This window comes from Lemur catta, chromosome 1 (assembly GCF_020740605.2).
Source record: "Lemur catta isolate mLemCat1 chromosome 1, mLemCat1.pri, whole genome shotgun sequence".
In the NCBI taxonomy this organism is placed as follows: domain Eukaryota; kingdom Metazoa; phylum Chordata; class Mammalia; order Primates; family Lemuridae; genus Lemur; species Lemur catta.
The window spans coordinates 220,395,046-220,418,404 of NC_059128.1; the positions used below are offsets into that span (position 1 = coordinate 220,395,046).

Here is a 23,359-nt window from a genome sequence, read left to right on the forward strand (position 1 = left end):
AGGGACAGGTGCCCCGGGAAGAGGGCGGCATCAGGCTCCACCTGGAGTTCCGACTCTGAGCGACACCGTGTTCACAGCGGAGGCCGCAGTCCCGGGCGGCGCCGCCTCCCCCGCCCCGCCCCGGCTCGCTCCCCCGTTTCGGTGCGTGCCTGTCCCGCACCGACGGGACCCGGGAACAAACCCCGCGCCCGGCGGCTCGGGCGCTAGTCCCTGCTTCCTCCTCTGCCCCGGCCCTGGAGGAGGTGCCCGCGGAGGGAATTTTATTCTCTCTCTCTTCTTTTTTTCGTCCTCCAAGTGTGGCTGATGACACTCTGGCTCCGCCCCGTGGGTATAAAAGTGCAGTCGGCGCGAGCTTCAATGCGAACCTTGGCGCGCCGCGGTCTGCCTGCCAGACCCGCAGGAGGTGGTTTCTTTTCTTTTCTTTCTTTTATGTATTTATTATTATTATTTTTTGCTTGTTTTTCCTTTTTTTGAGACAGAGTCTTACTCTGTCGCCCTGGGTAGAGTGCAGGGCGTCCTCGTGGCTCTCTGCAGCCTCCAACTGCCGGGCTCAAGCGATCCTCCCGCCTCGGCCTCCCGCAGCGCTGGAATTACCCGCCTGAGCCGCCGCGCCCCGCCCGCCTACGGCTTCTGATCCACTTTGTAGTCTGACTCTCGGGGCTGGGGACAAGAGTGCTCCCTAACGCCATGGGATTGGCCCCGGCACGGCGAGCCCCAAGACCCAGTCTCGAGCTGGGAGCCAGGTCACTGCTCTGGGTCAAGACCGTGGTCGTCGTAGGTGTCCTGCTGTCGGTGAGTCCCCGCCGCCGTCCGATGCTCGAGGAGAGCACGCCTGGTGCTAGGAGGGGCAGGGGGGATAGGGGACAAAGACCGGGTGCGTGCCCCGGGCACTTGTGGCTGGGCAAGTCCGGGCAGGACGAACCTGCACCCGAGTCGAGGGAAGAACGGGGTCCCCGCAACCGGCAGGACTTACTAGGGCCGCGAGGGAGAAGAGCGCGCTCCGGGCGGCCTCGGAGTGGATTCCAGGCCCCGGGCGGGCCTGGCCCAGCGGGAAGCTGCCCAGTGAGCCACGAGGAGCCTGGCCTGGTTGTCTGCCTTCCCTCTTTCCATTTTTCCTCCCTCTGCCCCTTCCTCTCTCCATCCCTCTCCCTGTCCCTTTCTATCTCCTTCTCTTCCCCCTTGTGAATTTTACTTTCTTGGGTATTGAATTTTGTTGTGTTTTTGTTTTGTTTTGTTTTGTTTTTGAGACAAGGCCTTACTCTGTTGCCCCAGCTAGAGTGCAGTGGCCTTATCATAACTCACTGCTGCTTCAAACTTCTGGGCTCAAGCCATCTTCCTGCCTCAGCCTCCCGGGTAGCTGGGACTACAGGCATGTGCCACCATGCCCGGCTAATTTTTTCTATTTTTAGTAGAGACGGGTCTGCCTCTTGCTCAGGCTGGTCTTGAACTCCTGGCCTCAAGCAATACTCCCAGCTCAGCCTCCTAAAATGCTAGGATTACAGGCATAGGTGAGCCACCTCACCTGAGACTAGTTGTGTTCTTTTAAAGCGTATTGGGTATTGGGATCAGTTTGATCATCTGATTTTAACTTTTAATTTTCTATGTTATCTTCGGTGGCCTTATTCAGGGGCTAATTTAGTAAACTACTAAGGGTACAGCAGTTCCCTCCTGATGGTAACTAGCCAGCACCCCCGTCATGAGGTGTGTCCACCACGGGATTAGGAACATGAGCGACTCCCAGCCCTGGGTGGGCCTGGATCCTGGCCCATCCGCTGATGTCTGACAGCATCCCCTCACCTGGTGGCTTCCTCTGGGGCACACAGTCAGTCTTGGCAGACACTGTGCCCTCTGGAGGGCTCCAGAGTCCTCGGTGTGGCCGCTTGTCCAGGTCTCTGCCCTGCACTCGGCCTCTGGGAGCTCCTGCCTGTGCTCCTCCCCCTGTGCTGCAGCCTGGAGCCTGTTCTCAGGCGGTGAGCTGGGCACCACTAGGCTCACCTCACGTGTCTCGGGGGACAGTTATCCACCCATGAAGTAGACGATGAGCCCTTTGCTCTGGGAAAGTCTGTGTCTGGGATTGGGGGAGGACAAAAGAGCCCCGTGTGAATTTTACTTCCTGAGGGCCCGCAGTCTGGTGGAGGAGGTGACACCAGAGACCTAAATAATTCTCAGAAAGAGCAAGATGCCACCACCCTCGCCTCCCCCGCACTTTCCCCTACTCTCCCCACTTCCAGAGCGGCTGTGAGGCCTCTAGGGATGCCTTTCCTGCATATCTGACTCTGACGGAGAGGAGCCTGTACGCTTGCAAGGCGCTGGGTTATGTTATTGTTGGCCGGGAGAATGTGGCGTGATTACAATGGCATTGAGAACCATGATTGTGCTAATCAGCGCATGTGCTTAAAGTGCCTTGTTCTCAGCACTTTATATACTTATTAACACATTTAATCCTCACAACAACCAGACTGTTTAGGAACGTTGATTATCCAGGGCAGCTCTAAGTGTGTGGGTGATGTAGAGAAGAAAGAAGAGATTGCTTGGGTTAATTTTGTTGCTGTTGTTTTGGTTTTGAGACAAGCTATCACTCTTGCCTGGGCTAGAGTGCAGTGATGTCATCATAGCTCACTGCAACTTCACACTCGTGGGCTCAAGTGATCCTCCTTCCTCAGCCTCCTGGGTAGCTGGGACTATAAGTGTGCAATTCCTTGCACAGTGTGGTCACCAGAAGCCAGCTGTGTCCTTTCTGAGTGAATGAATAACTTGGATTCTAGGATGCCCGCACTAACACTGATATTATGTCCTCATCCTGGTCGTAGAGTGTGTTTAATGTGAGAGGTGGAAAGTATGACAGGCAGGTTGAGGAGAGAACAGACGATCTGAAAAGAATGCTGAGGATAGCCCAGGCCCAGAGTCACCAGGGACATCCCTGATCCTACCAGCACTTCAAAGATAATTGGTTGCCCAGTGGACAGTGGATTAGATGGGAGACCTCAGAAGTGGCCTGGGCAGCATCAGGTATGTGTGCTGGTGGTTAGGTTGAGTGGTCACGTTGTATCATCCTGAAGGAGGGAGTGGCAGCCAATATGGATCTGAGGGCAATCATTATGGTAAAACAGACAGGTGATACGATGGATTTGGTAAGAAGAGGAAAAGAGACTCAGGGTGGATTCTAGTTTTCCTAATCTGAGAGTTGTCTGAGGTCATTAACAAAAAAGAAAGTAAATGGGCATAAAATGGCTTTAAGAATTAGGAATCCTGGCCAGGCATGGTGGCTCACGCCTGAAATCCTAGCACTCTGGGAGGCCAAGGAGGGAGGATTGCTTGAGCTCAGGAGTTGGAGACCCCATATCTACAAAAAATATAAAAATTAGCTGGGAGTAGTGGTGTGCATCTGTAGTCCCAGCTATGTGGGAAGCTGAGGCAGGAGGATTGCTTGAGAGCAAGAGTTGGAGGTTGCAGTGAGCTATGATGATGACACTGCACTCTAGCCAGGACAACACAGTGAGACTCTGTCTCCAAAAAAAAAAAAAAAAAAGAAAGAAAGAAAGAAAAATGAATTAGGAATCTGAATGTGATTTTGGAGACAGTATGAATACGTCATTGGCAGCAGACCTGCAGTACACAAAAGGCTAAATGACAATTTCAGTCTGAATAAAGATGACACAAAATGGAAACTTAAGTCTTAAGAAAGGGAGGAATATCGTTAGAAAATATGAAGACACAGATAAAGAACTATTATTTCCTCTTTATTTGTTGAAAATATACATTATCAAATGCTATCACAGTGTTTGTGGGGTTTGTAACATATGTACATGCCTGAGACAATTATAGCAAAAGAATGGGGGGTGATGATGAATGGACATACATTATTCAAAGTCTCTTACATTTTACATTAATGTTATAATATTAATTCCACAATACAACTGGTAATTAAAAGGAATGAAATATTGATACATGGGGCGATATGAGTGAATTTCAAAATAACTATGTTGAGCGAAAGAAGCCACATAGAAAAGTACCGATACTATCTGATTCCACTTGTAAAATTTATAGCCAGAAATGTTTTCATTACAAAAACAGAAAGATCTCAAATACAAAAGCTAACTTTACAACTTTAGGAGCTAGAAAAAGAAGAATGACCCAAACCCAGAGTTAGCATTATAAAGGAAATAATTATTAGAACAGAGGTAAATAAAATGGAGAATAGAAAAACAGTACAGAAAATCAACAAAACCCAATATTGGTTCTTCAAAAATGTCAAGTCAATTGACAGACCTTCAACTAGATTGGTTATGAAAAATAAAAGAACACTCTAATTACTCAAGTTGGAAATGAAAGAAGGGACATTCCTACTGACTCTACAAAAATAAAAGGGAGCCCAAGATAATACTATGAGCAACTGCATGCCAGTAAATCGGAATTGGATAACCTGAATGAAATGGCCAAATTCCTAGAAACACAAAACTTGCCAATACTGAATCTCAAAGAAATAGAAAATCTAAATAGGCCCAGAACTGCTAAGGAGATAGAATCAGTAATCACAAATCTCCAGACCAAAAAAAGTCCCTGAACCTGATAGCTTCACCAGTGAATTCTAACAAACTTTTAAAGAAGACCTAATACCAATCCTTATGAAACTCTTTCACAAAATTGAAGAGGAGGGAACCTTTCTTAAATTTTTCTATGAGGCCAACATTGCTCGATACCAAAGCCAAACAAAGACACTACAAGAAAAAAAAAGCTACAGATCAATAACCCCAATTGATGCAAAAGTCCTCAACAAAATACTAACACAGAGAATTCAACAGTACATTAAATGGATCATACACCATGACCAAGTGTGATTTATTTCTGGAATACAGGGATGATTCAACAAATGAAAATCAAGCAATGTAAGTAATACACCACATTAATAGAATGAAGGGGGGAAAACATGCATGATCATCTGAAATGATGCAGGAAAAGCATTTGATAACATTTAAAACCCTTTCATGATGAAAATATGCAACAAACTAGGAATAGAAGGAAACTACTACAACATAGTAAAAGCCATATTAGAAAACCCCACAGCTTACATCATACTCAATGGTGAGACTGAAAGCTTTTCTTCTAGGATCAAGAACAAGATAAAGATACCCACTTTTGCCACTTCCACTCAACATGATACTAGAAGTTCTAGCCAAAGCAATTAGCCGAGAAAAAGAAATGAAGGCATCTGAATTGTAAAAGAAGAAGTAAAATAATCTCTGTTTCCAAATGATATGATCTTATTTGTAGAAAATCTGAAAGATTTCACAAAAAAATTAGGACTGTCAAAAATGAAATCAGATCAAATTAGAAAAATTTAAAAAGTACATTATCACATAATAAAAGAAAGTACAGATAATAATCTGGGATACTTAAACCAAGTGGTAAGAAGCTTACCTTACAACACTTAACAGAATAGTTTATAAAGCGTAGAGGAGGAAGTATTTTGACGTTTTCAAAAAACCAACTCATAGTTTAGTTGATCTTTTGTATTGTTTTTTCCAGTCTCTATTTTATTTATTTTTGTTCTGATCTTTATTGTTTTTTTCCTTCTGCTAACTTTGTGCTTAGTTTGTCTTCTTTTTTTATATCCTTGAGGCATAACATTAAGTTGTTTATTTGAGATCATCCTTCTTTTTTGATGTAGGCATTTTATTGTAGTTTTCTCTTAAAAGTGATTTTGCTATATCTTGTAGGTTTTGGTATGTTATGTTTCCATTTTCATTTTCTTAAGATATTTAAAAATTTCCCATTTAATTTTCTTCATTGACTCACTGGTCATGCGGGAGCTTGTCTACTCAAGTCCTTTCCTCATTTTTTAACCAGGTTGTTTGTTTTTTGTTGTTGTGATTGATGAGATGGATTCCTTTATATATTCTAGATATTAAACCCTTATCAGATATATAATCTGCAAAATGTTTTTCCTATTCTGTGGGTTACCCTCTCACTCTGTTGTCATTTGATGCACAGAATTTTTTAATTTTTATACAGTCCAATTTATCTATTTTTTTCTTATGTTGCTTATGTTTTTGATGTCATATTCAAGAAATCCTTGCCAAACCCAAGCTCATGAAGAATTGCTTCTATGTTTTCTTCTAAGAGTTTTATATTTTTCACTGTTATGTTAGATTTTTGATCCATTTTGAGTTAATTTTGAGTTAATTTTTATATATATGTAAGGTAAGGGTACAAGCTTATTGTTTTCTTATGAATCAATATCCAGATTTCCCAAAATGATTATTTGAAAAGATTGTCCTTTCCCCATTAAATGGCCTTTGCACCTTTGTCAAAAATCATTTGACCATATACAGTCATGCACCACATAGCAACATGTTTTGGTCAATGGTGGACCACGTACATAATGGTGGCCTTATATGATTATAATGCCATAATTTTACTATAACTTTTCTGTGTTTAGATACCCATATACTTACCATTGTGTTATAATTGTCTACAGTATTCAGGACAGTAACATGCTGCAATTTCTAACCTAAGAGAAACAGGCTATACCATATAGCCTAGGTATGTAGCAGGCTATCCCTTCTAGGTTTGTGTAAGTGCACTCTATGATGTTGGCACAAAAACAAAATTGCCTAACGACTCATTTCTCATAGCACATCCCTGTCATTAAGCAATATATGACTAAATGTGAGCATTCATTCCTGGGATCCTCTATTCTATTCCATTGGTCTGTATGTCAGGCACCTTTTTTAAAATTAGAAGTTCATTATTTAATATTTGATCCTAGATCCCAATTTTTAAAAAATTTGCATATAGTGTAACACTCATTTGTAAAAATGTGTGTGTCTGTGTGTATATGTCTGAGAGAGAGAGAGGGAGAGTATTCATATATATCGCCAAATAGTGGCACTACATGAGACAATATATTAATGGATGCTATCTTTAGTTGAGAATATCACATATGGTTTTTGTATTCTTCTAAAAACTTGCTCACATTTTCTGGAATAAACATGTTTTCTTTTATAATAAGAGATAAGGATAAAGAAGAGCTTTTCAAGTGTATGTTACCTGGCTAGCCCTGAAATGTGAAGGGACAAACTTAAATACAAAAGAATGTTGGAGAATTTAGAGCTGGAGGGAAGATGGAGGTTCTGCTTAGTTTGGGCACCTGGGGTGAAGGGAATGTGAGATGGATCCTGGGAGGGGTGAGAGTCTGGAACCCACTCATGTCCATCCCTGCTTTGACCCCACAGGTCTCAGCTGACTCTGTCACCAAAAACCAGGACAGGGCTCCCCAGCAGATGACTGCCCTCCAGCAACGGAGGCACAGCCCCAAGGAGGGTTTGTGTCCACCAGGTACATTCTCCAATCCTTACTCCTCCTCTCCTGTCTCCATGAGCTTCCAGGTTTCTGCTTCCTGAACTCCTGGTTCTTTATTCCACAGGGATTTGTTGGATGCCTTCTATGAGTCAGGCACTGTGCTAGTGGAGGGCAGGGGGCCCTGTGCTCCTGGAACCTTCCTGCTGGGATGGAATGAATGTGGTCAGAGAGGCTGGCAGGAACCTTGAGGGATCATTGAGTAGGGCAGACACGGGCTTGGTGAGGCCTCCTGGGGACGGTGACAGTGGGCTGGCCTCCCAAAGGGGGCAGGACCAGAGGTGCAGAAAGCCTGGAAGAGAGCTCCTGAGAGGGCCCCACAGCTGCGAGTGCCCAGGGGCAGGGGCTGAGGGGGAGGCCGCTGGGGTGAGTGGAGGGCAGAGAGGTCAGGGAACAAGTGGGAGCCGGTTGTGCATGGAGGAATTTGGGTTTTATTTTGCGAGTGATTCACTTTGCTGGGAAGTTTTCAGTAGAGGGCTGCCAGGATCCGATTCGTTCTTTTAGTGCTTACTCCTGGATTGAAGGAGGGCAAGGCAGGACGCAGGTGGAGGGCCTTGTCGGGGGCGCTCCCCTGGGCATGCTACACCGCGGGAGTCTCAGCTCCATAGGGTCATCTGAGCCCTGGGAGAGGCAGCCATGCCTGTCAGGGCTGCTTGACTGTTGTGTTTGTCTCATACTTGTTTCCTTCTTTCTGCATACGTGTGAGGTAGAAATAGATCTTCTCCTGCACCAGGGCTTCTGGAGCTGGTAAGAGTAGCATGCTGTGATTTTTACAAACCATTAACAAATTTGCTTTTCATTACCAGGCACCACAGGAAAGGCTGCCCCTCCCTTCCAGGAAAGCAAACCCTCCTTGTACAGGAGGGCTTGTCAAGGGTCAGATCGTGGAGAAGGAAGAGCCTATTGCTACAGTCCAGGATTGAGACAAGGGAGCTGAAGGAGTAGGAAGGACTCTGGATGTATTTGGGGTGAACTGTTGGCACTTGAGGATGGATTGTATTTAGGGAGTGAGGACAAGTGAGGCACCAAACCCAACTGCTCAGGGTGAATTGAGCCTCTGAGGGGACAGTGTGGCAGGGCCAGCAGTACACATTTGGGGAGCCCAGCACATAGGTGATTCTTGAAGCCTCAGTCTTGTGGGGGTCCCCCAGAAGGAAACTGTAGATACTGAAGAGAGGCAGCACAAGGACCCAGACATAGAGGCGCCAGTCCAGGGGACAGGTCAGCGAAAGGGCTGGGAAGGAACTGTCCATGGAACTTGTGTCCCGGAACGGGGAGAAGCTTCCTTCCACAAGAGTGGGCACCACATGCCAAGGATCCAGACACAGAATCTCCTCTAAATTTTCATTTCTCATAGGGTGAATGAGGTTGAGAATCTGTTCATGAGGCAGATACCATTTCTATGATATTTCTCTTAGATTTTCTTCACTCCTTTTTTGCGGGGGGTGGGGGGGAAGGCAGAGTCTCTGTCACCCTGGGTAGAGTTCAGTGTCATCATCATAGCTCACTGCAGCCTCCAACTCCTGGGCTTAAGTGATCCTCCTGCCTCAGCCTCCTGAGTAGCTGGGACTAAGGACTCATGCCACCACGCCAAGCTAATTTTTCTATTTTTTGTAGAGACTGTGTCTTGCTCTTGGTCAGGCTGGTCTTGAACTCCTGAACCCAAGCAATCCTCCTAGCCTAGCCTCCCAGAGTGCTAGGATTACAGGCAAGAGCCACTGCATCTGGCCAATGGAAGAGTTTAAACCATTTTTTGTTTAACATAATTACTGGCAAGGAAGGACTTGTTTCTGCTCTTTAGCTATTTGTTTTCTTTAAGTCTTATACATTTTGTTCCTCAATTCTTCCATTACTGCCTTCATAAATATATATATATATATATATACATATATATTTAGTTGTTTTCTTGTGTACCATTTTGATTCCTGTGTTCTTTGCACCTTGTGTGACCATTAACCTAGATCTTAAGGACATGTATGTGGTATGGAGTTGACAAGGGTAGACTTGTGATGGTTAATTTTATGTGTCAACTTGGTTAAACATTATTCTAGATGTTTCTGGGCAGGTATTATTTAGATAGGATTAACATTTGAATCAGTAGACTTGAGTAAAGCAGATTACCCCCATAATGTAGGTAGACTTAATTTAATCAGTTGAAGGCCTTAATAGAAAAGAAATTGAGCTCCCCCAAGGAAGAGGCAATTCTGCCAGGAGGTGACCTTTGACTTGAGCTGCAACTCTTCCCTGCTGGCTTACCTGTTACCTTTTGGATTTGTCAGTCTCCACAATGGTGTGAACCAATTTCTTAAGACAAATCTCCCTCTGGAGAGCCCTGACTAATACAGAATTATTAGACCATACTTAATCTCCAAATAAAGGCAATAACAAGGTCACACTTCTGCCTAACACGTTACAACTATTCTGTATACAACCAAAAACACACTGACCCTTTCTCCAGAAGAGAATGCAAAGTCCTTGGATGTTGTTTACTCTTCTTCTTTCTATCCTGTAACTTAAATACTATGATGTAAATTAACAACAGTTAAACACTATGATGTAAAGTCAATGCATCTTATGTTATATAAAGGGATGAGAAAGGGGAGAAAACAAAGGTATTTGCTTAACATATCTACACACAAAAACATAAGCATAACAAAATCAGGAAGAAATACTTAGAACAATTACAGTCTTTGTTTCAATAACTGGTCAGGTATTAATAGTTATAGCTGATATTAGCTGACATTTATAACTACCTTCTTCAACTACCCACTCTGTATTCCTTTTGCCCTCACCAAGCACTTCAGCTGGTCATGGCTCTACGTCTGGTAGGGAGACCCATAGATTTCCATTGGCTTTAATCACAGGGCATGGTGACACTAAGAGTTGCCCTAAGGCTGTGGTCCCCAATGCCCGGGCCTCAGACCAGTACAGGTCCATGGCCTTTCAGGAACGGGGCTGAGAGCAAAGCTTCATCTATATTTGCAGCCACTCCCCATCACTCGCATCACTGCCTGAGCTCTCCCTCCTGTCAGATCAACAGCAGCATTAGATTCTCATAGGAGAACGAACCCTACTGTAAACTGTGCATGTAAGGGACTTAGGTTGCGAGCTCCTTGTGAGAATCTAATGCCTGATGATCTGAGGTGGAGCTGAGGCGGTGATGCTAGTGCTGGGGAGCAGCTGCAAAATCATGCCAAACCCCATCCCTCCACCCCAGTCACTGGAAAAATTGTTTTCCATAAAACCGGTCCCTGGACCCAAAAAGGTTGGAGACCAATGCCCTAAGGAATCTCCTGTATTCCAGCATACTCTTTCTTACCTCCACTATGGAATAGCAGTCTGATGTCTCCCTTGGTATTCAGGATCAATCGCACCATTAAGTAACTTTTTTGCCTGTTGATTCAGAAACACAGGGAACCCAAAGTGGCCAGGTAGCAGTCCTAACTTCAAGTCATTCATATAATAGATGAAATCATTGCTGTGTCCTCTGGTGAAACTTGGAAACTAAGAACTTGAGGCCAGCAAAGCATAAAGTTTCAGGAACAGGAAGCCAACATTTTGCTAGTGGGCCACTAAAGATGCTAGTGAGTGGTGCCACTCCCATTTGCACCCCTTGATTTCTGGACCTGTGAATCCTGGCTATAAAAAAAACAATTCTCCTTCATATTGTTGTTGTCATAAACACATCCTTGTACATCATGTGCTTATCAACATAGATTTATAATTATTGTTTTATGCATTTTCTTTTTAAACCATATAGGTAAAAAAAGAGGATTTACAAACCAATGGTACCATAATACTGTGCTGTGGACTGAATCTTGTCTCCCAAAATTCATATGGTGAAGCCTTTCCACCCATGTGGTCGTATATGGAGATGGTGTCATTGGGAAGTAATTAAGTTTAGATGAGGTCATGAGGGTGGAGCCCTCATGATGGGATTAGTGCCCTTTTAAGAAGAGATACCAGACAACTTGCGTGCACAGTCTCTCTCTCTCTCTCTCTCTTTCCACGTGTGCAAAAGGAAAAGTTCATGTGAACACACAGCAAGATAGTGGCTGCTTCCAGAACTGTGAGAAATAAATGTCTATTGTTGGAGCCACTCAGCCTGTGGTTATATTTTATAGCAGCCCAGTAGACTATGGCATACTGGCATTTATATTTATCTATGTAGTTACCTATTCCAGTGTTCTTTATTTCTTCATATGGCTTTGAGCTACTGCATAATATCATTTCATTTCAGCCTGAAGGACTCCCTTTAACATTTCACAGGTCAAGTGTACTAGTAATGCACTCCACTAGTTTTTGTTTATCAGGGAATGTCTTAATTTCGCCTTCATTCTTGAAGGATAGTTTTGCTGGATATAGAATTATTGGTTGAAGAATTTTTTTTTCAACCCTTTAAATACATCATTCACTGTGTCATGATCAGTACGGTTTCTGATGAGAAATCAGTTGAGGTTCCCCGGTACATACTGAGTACTTGCTGCTTTCAAGATTTTCTGTTTGTGTTTGGCTTTTATCCATTTGACTATAGTGTGTCTTGGTCTGGTTTTCTTTGAATTTAGCCTGCTTGAAGATTGTTTAGCTTCTTGGATGTGTATTTCAAAATTCTTGTGCCTCCTTGTTAAATTTATTCCTAAATGCTTTATTCTTTTTAAGCCACTATGAATGAAACTGTTTTTTTAATTTCATTTTTGGATTGTTCATTGCTACTGAAAGACTTTTACACTGAAAAATACAAAACATTGCTAAAAGAAATGAAAAAAAAAAAAACCTAAATAAACAGGAAGACATTCTGTGTTTATGGATTGGAAAACTTAATAATGTGAAGATGACAAACTAACCAAAATGATATACAGATGCATTGCTTATTAATATCCCAACAGTGTTATTTCAAAAATGGAAGAACCCATCCTCAAGGTCATAGGAAATTTATTAATAAAAAGACCTAGATCAACCAAAACAATCTTGTAAAAGAAAAACAAAGTTGGGGGACTCACACTTTCCAATTTCAAAATGCCGCTCCCATCCAGGGTAGCTTTGGCTTTCATTTCTTTGGGTCATTCTTTGACTCTGTAGAGGTAGGATCCATTTTTCCTTCCATTTTCCTTCCATGGCTGATGACCAGAGCTTTAATTTTGAAGGCTTTTCCCATTATCATATTACTTCTGTGCCTGTTTGTATCTTCCACTAACAGGGAGCTCATTGAGGACAGGTATTAGGACTTTCTTATGTGAGTTTCCAGGGTCTACGAAGGTGCTGTCCAATAGAGGTAGTCAGTAGGCCCATGGGACTGTTCATCACTTGAAATATGCTACTTCACATTGAGATATGCTTTGAGTGAGAAATACGGACTATGCTTTGAAAACATACTATAAAAAATGTAAAGTATTGTATCTCCATGTTTTACATTGGTTATACATTTAAGTGATATTATTTTGGGTATGTTAAGTAAAACTGCATTATTAAAATTAACTCACTCTTTCACTTTTTTAATGTGGTGAGTATGAATTCAAATTTAATTTGTGGCTTGTATTATATTTCTGTCAGCAGTGCTGGTCTAAGGTATGTAACAAATGTGGAATTGATGAACTGACCAAGCCAGGTACAGTGGATTTCCCTGTTTGGATTCCACTAATGGCTGAAAGAAGAGTACTCCAGCCTCTGAGAATCCTGTGAAGATTCATTCATCAGCTTTTTCTCTCCCCTCCCAGGAACCCACATATTAGAAGGTAGAGATTGTCGCTCCTGCAGCTATGGAGTGGACTACACCACTCATTGGAATGCCCTGTCTTCCTGCTTGCCCTGCACAGTTTGTAATTCAGGTACAGAATATGTGGACCCTGTGCCCGAAGATGGAATGCAGGGTGATGACATAAAGTTGTAGCATAAATGGAATCAGGAGATCTAGGTTCCAGTCCAGCTTGGTCTTCATCAAACCCTATTATTCCATGATAATATCTTTAAGTCATTAAATAAATAAAACATAAATTGTGGAGCCTCACACTTGTAATCCTAGCTCTCTGGGAGGCCGAGGCGGGAGGATAGCTTGAGGTCAGGAGTTCGAGACCAGCCTGAGCAACAGTGAGACCCTGTCTCTACTAAAAATAGAAAGAAATTAACCAGACAACTCAAAATATATAGAAAAAGTTAGCCGGGCATGGTGGCGTGTGCCTGTAGTCCCAGCTACTCAGGAAGCTGAGGCAGGAGGATCACTTGAGCCCAAGAGTTTGAGGTTGCTGTGAGCTAGGCTGACGCCCATGGCACTCTAGCCCGGGCAAAAGAGAAAGACTGTCTCAAAACAAAAACAAAAAAACCCCACCATAAATTGTTTTTATAATGCATGCCACCTGATAGGGAAATCTTTTTAAAAATCAGTTACAAGGGCATGGGGGTACCCTGACAGCATGGAGAAGGTGTGGCCAAGGGGAAAGGGCTGGGTTTCAGCTGTGACATGGGTCTGGCCTGGCCCAGGCTCTCCCCCTGCCTCTGTGCTCCTGGCAGGTGCCTCTCTCAGCCCCATGTCCTCAGGCCCCTCCCTCCTCGCCAGCAGGGCCAGGCTTTTGGGAAGTCACCCAAGGGCTCTTCTCCTGCTAGGGTCTCACTTGTTCTACCCCTGCACCTCCCTTGCTACTGACCATGTTATCTAAACGGTTTTTTTCCCTAATCTGATGTAATAGATAATGAATGTTGGTCGTTGTTGTATGACTCTATTAGTGACAGCTAAAGGGTGACTGTCTTCTGTGTACCCCAAGTGGGTTGATGCAGAAACTGGGCCTCTGAGCTCCTTGATGACCTGAGTTGAGCTGAGTGGGAAGAGGTCGGGGTGGTGAGGAAGGGTTGAGGGACATGCCAAGGAAACATATCCCCGAAGACTTCTCCTTTGTCTCCAGATGAAGAGCCAAGAAGTAACTGCACCACGACCAGAAACAGAGAGTGTCAGTGCAAACCAGGCACTTTCCGAGGAGAAGATTCCCCTGAGTTCTGCCAGAAATGCCAAACTAGGTGAGACAAGAGGCAGGGGGCTCCCTGTGCTCAAGGGAACCCCAGAAGACCTGACTTTCCTTACATCCCCTTCTTTCCCCTGGGCCCCATGGGGCCTCTACCCCCATGGGGCTTCCCTGACCCTGTGGGGTGTCCTGAGCCTGTGATGACCCCTCCTGGTCCATCTGCCTGTCCCCACCCTGCCCCCTTGCAGCAGCCCCTTCCCACACCTTCCCAGCACATGGCCCACTGGGCACAGGAGGCCAGGACTTAGGGCCCATGGTATTCTTAGGGGCCTATGAAATAGTTTATTTTGAAATCATAACTGCAAATAATCCACCTTGGGATGTATTAATAATTATCCTTAAACAAATTTGAGTCCTAAAATGCAATTTTTAATAATTTTTTATCCAAGCAGGGACCATGAAGACAAAAGAGCCCGTGGCCACAGAGATCATAATAAAGCCAAGTAGGGACGGGCAGACAGGTGGGGACGGGAGCTCAGTGGTAGCAAGGGTTGGTTGGAGGACGTGGCTCAGCTTGTGGCCACGAGGTCTTCTGACTTCCCCTGGAGCAAGGTTCCTGCTAACTCGGGGCCTCCCCTGCAGCCCATTGGAAGCTCCACACGTTCCCAGAAGAGAAGGTTCCTGGAGGCCACAGCCGTGACCACTGAGCAGGGATCCTGAGGGGCTGAAGTTCATGTGCTCAGATCCTTCCCCAGACTCAGCAAGGGAGAGCAGGGCCCCCAGAGACATGAGGAGCCCATCCTTCCTCTGTCTCCTGCTCAGGGACAGTGGGCCGGGGGTCGGGGGCAGAGGCTCCTCTTTTGTCCCACCTGGCCGGCCTTCCCTCATGGAATCCCACCTCTCCTCCCTATGTGTCCCCAGGTGCCCAGATGGGATGGTCGAGGACAGGCCTTGTACCCCCTGGAGTGACCTTGTGTGCGTCCACAAAGGATCAGGTACTAAGGCGTCTGGGGAAGCCCCAGCTCCTGGAGAGCCAGCGACCACTAGGCTGGGAATTCCACCTCTGCCCTCCCGTCCCCAGGCAGTGGGCTCCTCGCAATGCAGATTGTATTCGGGGCTGTGGTTGTCTTGCTCCTGGTGGTCGTGGTGGTGACACTTCTTTGCCGGAAGCACAACTGCTCAGGTAGGTGTTGGCTGAGGGAGGGGCCACTGGGCGCTCTCTGGCCGTCCCCCAACCCTGCTCCACAGGCGGCAACACCCTCCCCCCGTCCGCCAAACCCCTGTGGTGGTCGCTCCATCTCCCACCTCACCTGCGTCCCCAGGACCAGGACCTGAGGGCAGGGCCAGCCCCCTCCCCCTGCCCCATCTTCAGGGCCCAGTCAGGGCAGGGAGGGAGTCGGCTCCTCCACTGGGGGCCCAGGGTCAGCACCAGAGTGCTCAGGGGTTTACAGGGCTTTGGTCAGAGCAGAACGCAGCAGATTTTACATGTGTTTGTATTTACTTTACTTCCTCCACCTCCTCCCTCCTGAGGATGCCCCAGAGTTGGAAAGGCCCCATCTCTGTCCCCAGCCCCAGGCTGCTTGTCCAGTGTTTCAACCCCCAGCCCACCCCTGCCCAGGCACTGTCCTCAGGGAGGGGGGTGTTGCATGAGACCCCTCCCTGTTTGCTAAGGGGTCTCCCTTCTCTTCCAGGTTGTGACCAGGACCCCAAATTCGTGGGCAGAGTGAGTTGGTTTCTCCAGGACCTGGGGGTACCAGGTGCTCAGGAACTGCTTCCTGCCCACACAGAGCCCTGGGTGGTCGCATCCTCATTGTCCTGTAATGCCGTCCTGGCTCTCTGCAGTGGCCTGGGGGTTCTGGCTGACCGTGCAGGGCACATGGCTACTTAGAGCACCCTGCAGGCCATGCTGTAGCCCTGTCCTTCCTGCCGCCTGGGTGACACTCCCACCCCACAGCTCTGCACCTTGGCAATGGGGATGACCCACCTTAGCACAGCACCAGGGGCGTGGTGCCAGTGGCAGATGCTGGATGTGCTCAGCCTCTGCCCACATGGGGTGACCCCACTGGGAGAGGTGGGGATGCTAGGAGCAGCAGTGCCCTGGGGGACCTGAAGGGAGCCCTGGGTGTGGAGTCCTGAGTCTGCTCTTTGCCTCCCCAAGGTCTTTTCCTGGTGCTGGAGTTCCCCACGAGGGCCTGGGGCTGAGGACAATGTCAAAAACGAGATGCTGAACAACAGAGACTTGCGGCCCACCCCAGTCTCTGAGAAGAAAATGGAAATGGAAAGCCAGGAGCCAGCAGATCTCAGAGGTGTCACCATACTGTCCCCAAGGGAGGCAGAGCATCTGGTGAGTGGGATTGGCTGTGCCATGTCCTAGTCTTACTGCTGCCCCAGGACTTTGTAGACAGAGGGCGAGGGTGGCCCAGGGGAAAGCGGAGCTTGACGGAGTAGAGGGACTGTAGGGGACAGAGGTACTGCAGGGGATGGAGGTGTCAGAATCCCAGGTTTTGGCACCACCCAAGATGTCTGGATGGGAGTCTGCCCTCCATTCTTGGTGTGCTCTTGGCCGAAAAATGACCAGACACACCAAGGTGTCAAGTCCAGACTATTTTCCCAGTCCTCTGACTCCTTTCTTGGAAAAATCACCAGGAAGTCCAATACGACGGAGTAACTTCAGGCAGGGAGCAGTTTCACGAGAGCAGCTCCTTATTGTAGGATAAAACCAGTCTGTCCGAGAGTGGAGAGAGACAGACCAACTGACTGACTGCCCCACTCACTTCCTCACTGACTGCCCCACCCACTTCCTCACTCACTCTCTGACCTATTCATTTCTTCCTGACCTCTTGTATTGTTTCCTTTTATTAGCCTAGTCTGGAGGAGGGCTCTTGGGCGGTGAAGGATGTTATCAAATGACCAACAAACAGATGTCCTCAAAATTCCATCTGCATAGATGAGCTCCCGCCCACCTGGGGGGCGTGGACCACAATGCAGTTTCAAGCTAATGACATATTAAATACCCTTAGGTTACTTTAGGTCATTTTTCTGAATCTTACGATGCCTGGGCTGGGGATTCCTAGATTGATAATGCATTCCCTCCTTCCTCAACTGGAGCAGTTGCTCAGGATAGGATTGAGGGGAGGCAACACAAAAATGGAGTGCCCGCCCTTATCCTTCTTCCCAGGTGGAGCAATTGCTCAAGACAGCACCAAAGCAGGGAGCCTTTGTCTGAGAAGAGCTGGAGATTCTATCTGCCTAACAGAGGGACTGCAGGGGCTGGGGCTGCACGGGCTGGAGCAGCCGCACCCAAGTGGTGACCGCCTCACTCTGTGGGACCTTCTTCTAAGTCCCTGTCCTGTTCTGGCCATGTCCCCAGAGCCTAGAGCCACGCAGGCGCAGAGTGGGTGCCCGGGGTTTGTTGATTACTGAATAAGGGCTGCGTGATCTCTGCCATTTGCTCCTAATAGAACTCGGAGAGCCCTAGCTTGTAACAGCAGGAGTGTTAAATTTACTCTAAAAGTATTATTACATTGAACATATTTGAAAGTGAATCTTTTTCCAGATTTCTGATCCTGTTTGTAGAGAGGCTTCCAAGAAGAAGTAGAATTTCTGAGTCAATGTCTAGAAGTGCCTTTTATTTTCTTTTTCTTTCCTTCCTTACCCCCCCCCCCCGCCCCGAGGCATGGTCTTGCTGTCACCCAGACTAGCATGCAGTGGTGTCATCATAGCTCACTGCAACCTCAAACTCCTGGGTTCAAGCAATCCTCCTGCCTTAGCCTACTGAGTAGCTTGGACTACAGACTGTTAGCCACCACACCTGGCTAATTTTTCTCTTTTTTGTAGAGACTTACTCTTGCTCAGGCTGGTGTCAAACTCCCCGGCTCATGCCACCCTCCCACCTCGGCCTCCCAAAGTGCTAGGATTACAGGTGTGAGCCACCACGCCCAGCCCAACCCTTGTGTATTTTGTTCTTCACCCTCAGGGATGCCTGTGATTTTCATGTTAGGCCTCTTTACATAATCCCATATTTCTTGTAGGCTTTAGTCTTTTCTCTTATTTTTCTGCTCTATCTCTGTGACTGACTTGTTTAATCAAAAGGTGTTGTCTTCAATCTCTGAGATTCTTTCTTCTGCTTGATCTAAACTGTTCTTAAGGCTTTCCACTGTGTTTTGTAATTCCTTGAATGAATTGTTCATTTCTAGAAGTTCTGTTTGATTTTTCTTTTTTTCTTTTTTCTTTTTTTTTTGAGACAGAGTCTCACTGTGTTGCCTAGCTCACAGCAACCTCAAACTCCTGGGCTCAAGCGATCCTTCTGCCTCAGCCTCCCAAGTAGCTGGGACTACAGGCATGTGCCACCATGTCCGGCTAATTTTTTCTGTATATATTTTTAGTTGTCCATATAATTTCTTTATAGTTTTTAGTAGAGATGAGGTCTCACTCTTGCTCAGGCTGGTCTTGAACTCCTGAGCTCAAATGATCCACCCGCCTCAGCCTCCCAGAGTGCTAGGATTACAGGCATGAGCCCCCGTGCCTGGCCTGATTTTTCTTTAATATTTCAATTTCTTTAGTGAATTTTTATTCATTTCCTGCATTTTTTAAAATAGTTTTTTTGTGTTTTTTCCTGCATTTCATTGACTTTCCTTACAATCTATGTTTTAAATTCTTCATCTGTCATTTCAGATTTTGGTTGGTATCCATTGCTAGAGAGGTGGTTCCCTTTTGGAGGTGTCCTTTTGCTTTGATTCTTCATATTTCTGGAGTTTTCCCACTGATTCCTTCTCATCTGGAGCAGCTGTTGCTTCTTACCTTTGGATTTTCTTTTCTAAAATATAGAGTTATTTTGTAAGATTTTCTCCAACACCTCCAAAAAAATCCCTTGACTTTTTTTATATTACTTTAATAAACTAATCTAGGGAGAATCAAGAGCTTTTCAATATTCAATAGTTTTCTTTTCAAAGAAGGTAGTATTTGAGGTCAAGTGTTTTACTATGACTTAGTCAAGATTTTTGGGTTTTGTTTCAGACAAATATTCCTGTTCCTTGTCAAAGTTGTTTCTTTGTATTAATATTTTGGGCCTTTTGTAATTCCATTTTCTAATTTATTGTGTCTGCTATGTGTTTTAACCTTCATGGGGACATATTCATTTTTAATTATTGCTATTTAAACCTTGGGGTTTTTAAGTGTACAGTGTGATCTAAAATAAGATCATTGCGTCAGCCTCTTCCAAGAGTCCACATTGTTTTCTTTCCTGTCTTGATGGCAGAACATTGTTCTGAAAGTGACGTGCTGTACGTTTCACAGCCAGCTGGCTGTCAGGGCGGCACTGGAATCCAAGATTCCTGGCCCTGCCCAAGAGCGTTCCCCACTGTGTGTTACAGGGCCCCACGGAAGCTGAAGGGTCTCAGAGGAGGAGGCTGCTGGTTCCAGCAAATGGCGCTGACCCCATTGACAGTAAGTGTTTTGTTCTTGATGATGCAGCAGGAGGACAGGGAACAGGGACAGTGTCCTAACTGCCATCCCCGTAGCTGATAGGGACTCTCCCAGAACATTCAGTGCCAGAAGCAAGGGATCCGATGCTATTGTCACTGGACCATAAATGCCCCTCTCACATCTCTTCTTCTCTTCCACTTTACCTCACCCTCTCTGTGCCCTAATGACGATGACCCTAACAACTCTGCCCAGGCCCTTGTCCACCTCCGCCCTCCTCCCTTGTTCAGGGCTTGGGTCAGCCCCCCAGTGGCCTCCTGAGGGACTGCACTGTCTTGCGTGGCACTCACTGGCCCCAGGAAGCTACTGAGATCTAGTTTGCTGAGCTGTAGTGTAAACTACAGACAGGATTTCAAAGACTTAATGCAAAAAAAAAAAAGGAAAATATCAAAATATCTCACTGAAATTGTATATTAAAATTATATTGTATATATTGAGTCAGTACCTTACATTAAAATAATATCATTTGTTTCTTTTTATTTTCTTTAAATGAGTCTGTTAGAAAACAAAGCCTCTAGCCGGGTATGGTGGTATTAGCCTGTAGTCTCAGCTACTTGTGAGGCTGAGGCAGGAGGACCGCTTGAGCCCAGGACTTTGAGGTTGCAGTGAGCTATGATGACACTGCACTCTAGCTTGGGCAACAAAAGTGAGACCTGTCTCAAAAAGAAGAAAAAAAAAAAAAAACACAGCCTCGTATTCCTGGCCACCCTCTGTCCCTAAGGACGGTGCAGCATGTTGCACACACATCTCACTTAATCCCTTTGTAGGCTTGGGCTGGGTGGGGTTGCTCCGTTTTAAGGTTCACTTCTTGCTCAGTCTGTTGCCCCACCTGGCCCTGCCCCAGTGCTAGGGAGTGAGGCTGAGCTAGGTGTGAACCAGAGACTCTTCCTAGCAGCCCCTGGGCTTTCCACAGATACAGGCCTGGCTGCCCTGGGACCTGCTCCCATGACAAGTGCAGCCCAATCAGCTTCCCTCCTCTGAGGCCCTGCTGCACCACTCTTTGCCCCACCCTCTGGCTTGTACCCCACATTGTTTTCTGCCTCCACAACGTCCCTCCATCGTCCCCAGGAGGGCTACCAACCCTTCCCTAGGGCAGCATTCTCTGGTGACCTTGACTCCCCCACAGCACCTTGGGTGCAGGTGGGGCCCTAGCAATGTGGGCTGGTTCTCTGTGGATGGGGAGAAGGTCAGGACACTGCAGGTCCGTCTGCAGGAGAGCCCAGTAGGTTCTACCCTTGGGTTCTAGGTGTGATGCAGGATCCTCTGCCCTTTCTGAACTGAGTTCCAACTCATCTGACTGTCTCTATGGCTTTTTTCCACCTAGCTCTGAGGCTGTTCTTCGACTACTTTCCAGACATCGTGCCCTATGAGTCCTGGAATCCACTCATGAGACTTATGGGCCTGACAGACAATGATATCCACGTGGCCAGAGCGTGTGCCTCAAGCCCAAAAGACGCCTTGTACGAAATGCTAGTGAAATGGGTCAGCAGGACGGGGCGGGAGGCCTCGGTGCACACCCTGCTGGAGGCCCTGGACGCGCTGGGAGAAAGGTGCACAAAGGAGACCATTGAGGACCACCTAGTGGGCTCCGGGAAGTTCATCTATCTAGACGACAGGGCAGGCTCTGCTGTGTCCTGAGTGTGAAAGAATCTCTGTAGGACTCCAGAGCTTCCCTAGTTTACCTTTTTTTCCTAGAAAAAGAATCACAATTGGACATCAGCCTTTAGGAAATAGGCAAAAATTTCATATGACTGATACTTGAAGAAACTCTGACATGTACTATCATCCAGCAGATGAAACATCCTACAACTTTTTCTGTAGACTTGGAGTACAAATGTTAGGTAGATAGTGAGGGATTCCAGGTCTCCCAGGGATGAAAGTGGGTGCTGTTGCCTTGGTGTAATTGCCCCACCTGAGAGGAAGGACAAACGTGGGCTCCAGGCCCCCATCTTGATGCTGCCCCACCCTAATCCTCTCCCCAGCAACTGCCATACCTGGGGGAGGAGGGAATCCCCTACAAATCTGCCAATCAATTTAGTGCACCAGCTGCAAAAGATTGCAGAGGACTGTCTAGCCCATGGGCCAAGCAGTATTAAGTACCACAGTGTCTGGAAATTGAGCTAGAACAACCCACAGGCATAATCTAAGACTCACGTCATTGACACTGGGGAGCAAAAGGAAGATCAAAAGGAGGAGAAACAGTAGTAAATTTTGGAGCCAAAAAGACAACATGAAGCTTAGGAGTATAAAAAAAAAGAAATAAGACTCAGGTCATGCAACTCCCAAATGTCCACTCATAGTGGTTCCATGGTGACGTCTGAGCCATAGGGAGGTCCCAATCCGGGCACTATAAAACAAGTTGTAGACCGTAACCAGGACCTGTTGTCTCCTTCATTTTGCTCACCCTTTGCCGTGACAGTGGGTCTGTGGTCATCATCTGTGGCGTATGTACCATGCTCTGTAAACCTATATCTTGCTCTCGCTCTATAATGCTATCTTTCTCTCCTTTTTTCATGCTTGCCTTACTTTGGTGCATCTGGTCATTCTTTGGCCGTGAGCATGTCAAGAACTGACATGCTCCATTTAAGTAAAATTCTATGTTTGTGGGTGTATTGAATGTGTATTGTTTAGGATGTCATTCTTTTTCTGTTCACACTTTTTTATCCCACTTTTTACTTGTGTTTGTTATATTGTAAGATCCATCCGTCTTAGTATGTGAGCATTTACTTATGTCCAAGTATTGTAAGAAATACAAAGGAAAAAGAAGAAGAAAAATCCTTCCTGTGTAAGTTCTCACCATTTGGGCTCTAGTTCTCCCTGCCGTGTACTTTGATCCCACTGGGCTTGGAGGACTGACAACTTCTAAAGGGCCAGTCTTTTAAACTTGGCGATTTTATAGGCATGTGAATATTTATTTATTTATTTATAGGTAGATGTTCATAAGTGAGTAGGTACTAGAGGAGAACTGTCTCAGCCCCTCGCCCCTTTCTCTGAGGACTTCCCTGAAGATGTTTGTAGAGTATTAGCCTTATCATTGTTTGTTATGCTTAGTCTTTTAAGGTAAACTTTGTGACAACATGAAATTGTTGGGGTTTGTTTGTTGGGTGGTTGGTTTGGTTTAGTTTAATACACAGGCCAAACAATACAGTGACACATGACAGGCACTTAGCACGGTATTTCCTTAGTGTTGGGTATCGTTTGGTGCTCCTGTTCCGTGGAAAGTCCCTGTTGGAATCTGTGCTAGTACTGTTAAGCAACACGACGAAGGCAGTTAGATATGAAATATTCACGTATTTATGAATTGATGACCAAATTAAATGTGAAACCTTATATAAAAAGAGGTGTGGTTTTTGTTGTTTGTTTGGCTTTTTGGTCCCCATCCTTCCCTTCTCTGAAACAGCCCAGGGTGTGTTCTTGCTGTGTGACTCACTTTCCTCCCCTGTGTGCCTTCAGGCTTGCCCTGCGAGGGGGTGCTTCCTGCTTCTGGCTCTCTGGAGTGGGGACTCTCAGGTTCAGGGGGGCCGGAACTCAGCCTTCCTTCCCCTCTGTCTCCCGCCTGCCCTTCCCTC

General features: G+C 46.1%; 1 protein-coding gene across 2 annotated transcripts; it reads left to right on the forward strand.

The window, feature by feature from the left end:
• Positions 1 to 501: 501 nt before the first annotated feature.
• LOC123630454 (tumor necrosis factor receptor superfamily member 10A-like) lies at positions 502 to 23,128 on the forward strand. 2 transcript variants are annotated; one of them, XM_045540089.1, is made up of 10 exons: positions 502 to 792; positions 7,236 to 7,338; positions 13,074 to 13,184; positions 14,253 to 14,364; positions 15,231 to 15,304; positions 15,391 to 15,492; positions 16,001 to 16,032; positions 16,468 to 16,653; positions 19,682 to 19,754; positions 21,115 to 23,128. In XM_045540089.1, the coding sequence occupies exons 1-10, from the start codon at positions 688 to 690 to the stop codon at positions 21,426 to 21,428; spliced, it is 1,212 nt and encodes a 403-aa protein (XP_045396045.1). In that variant the 5' UTR covers positions 502 to 687; the 3' UTR covers positions 21,429 to 23,128. The 2 variants fall into 2 exon arrangements, with proteins under 2 accessions (XP_045396045.1, XP_045396046.1); XM_045540090.1 differs by having other exon boundaries at positions 13,074 to 13,091.
• The last annotated feature ends 231 nt before the right edge of the window (positions 23,129 to 23,359 follow it).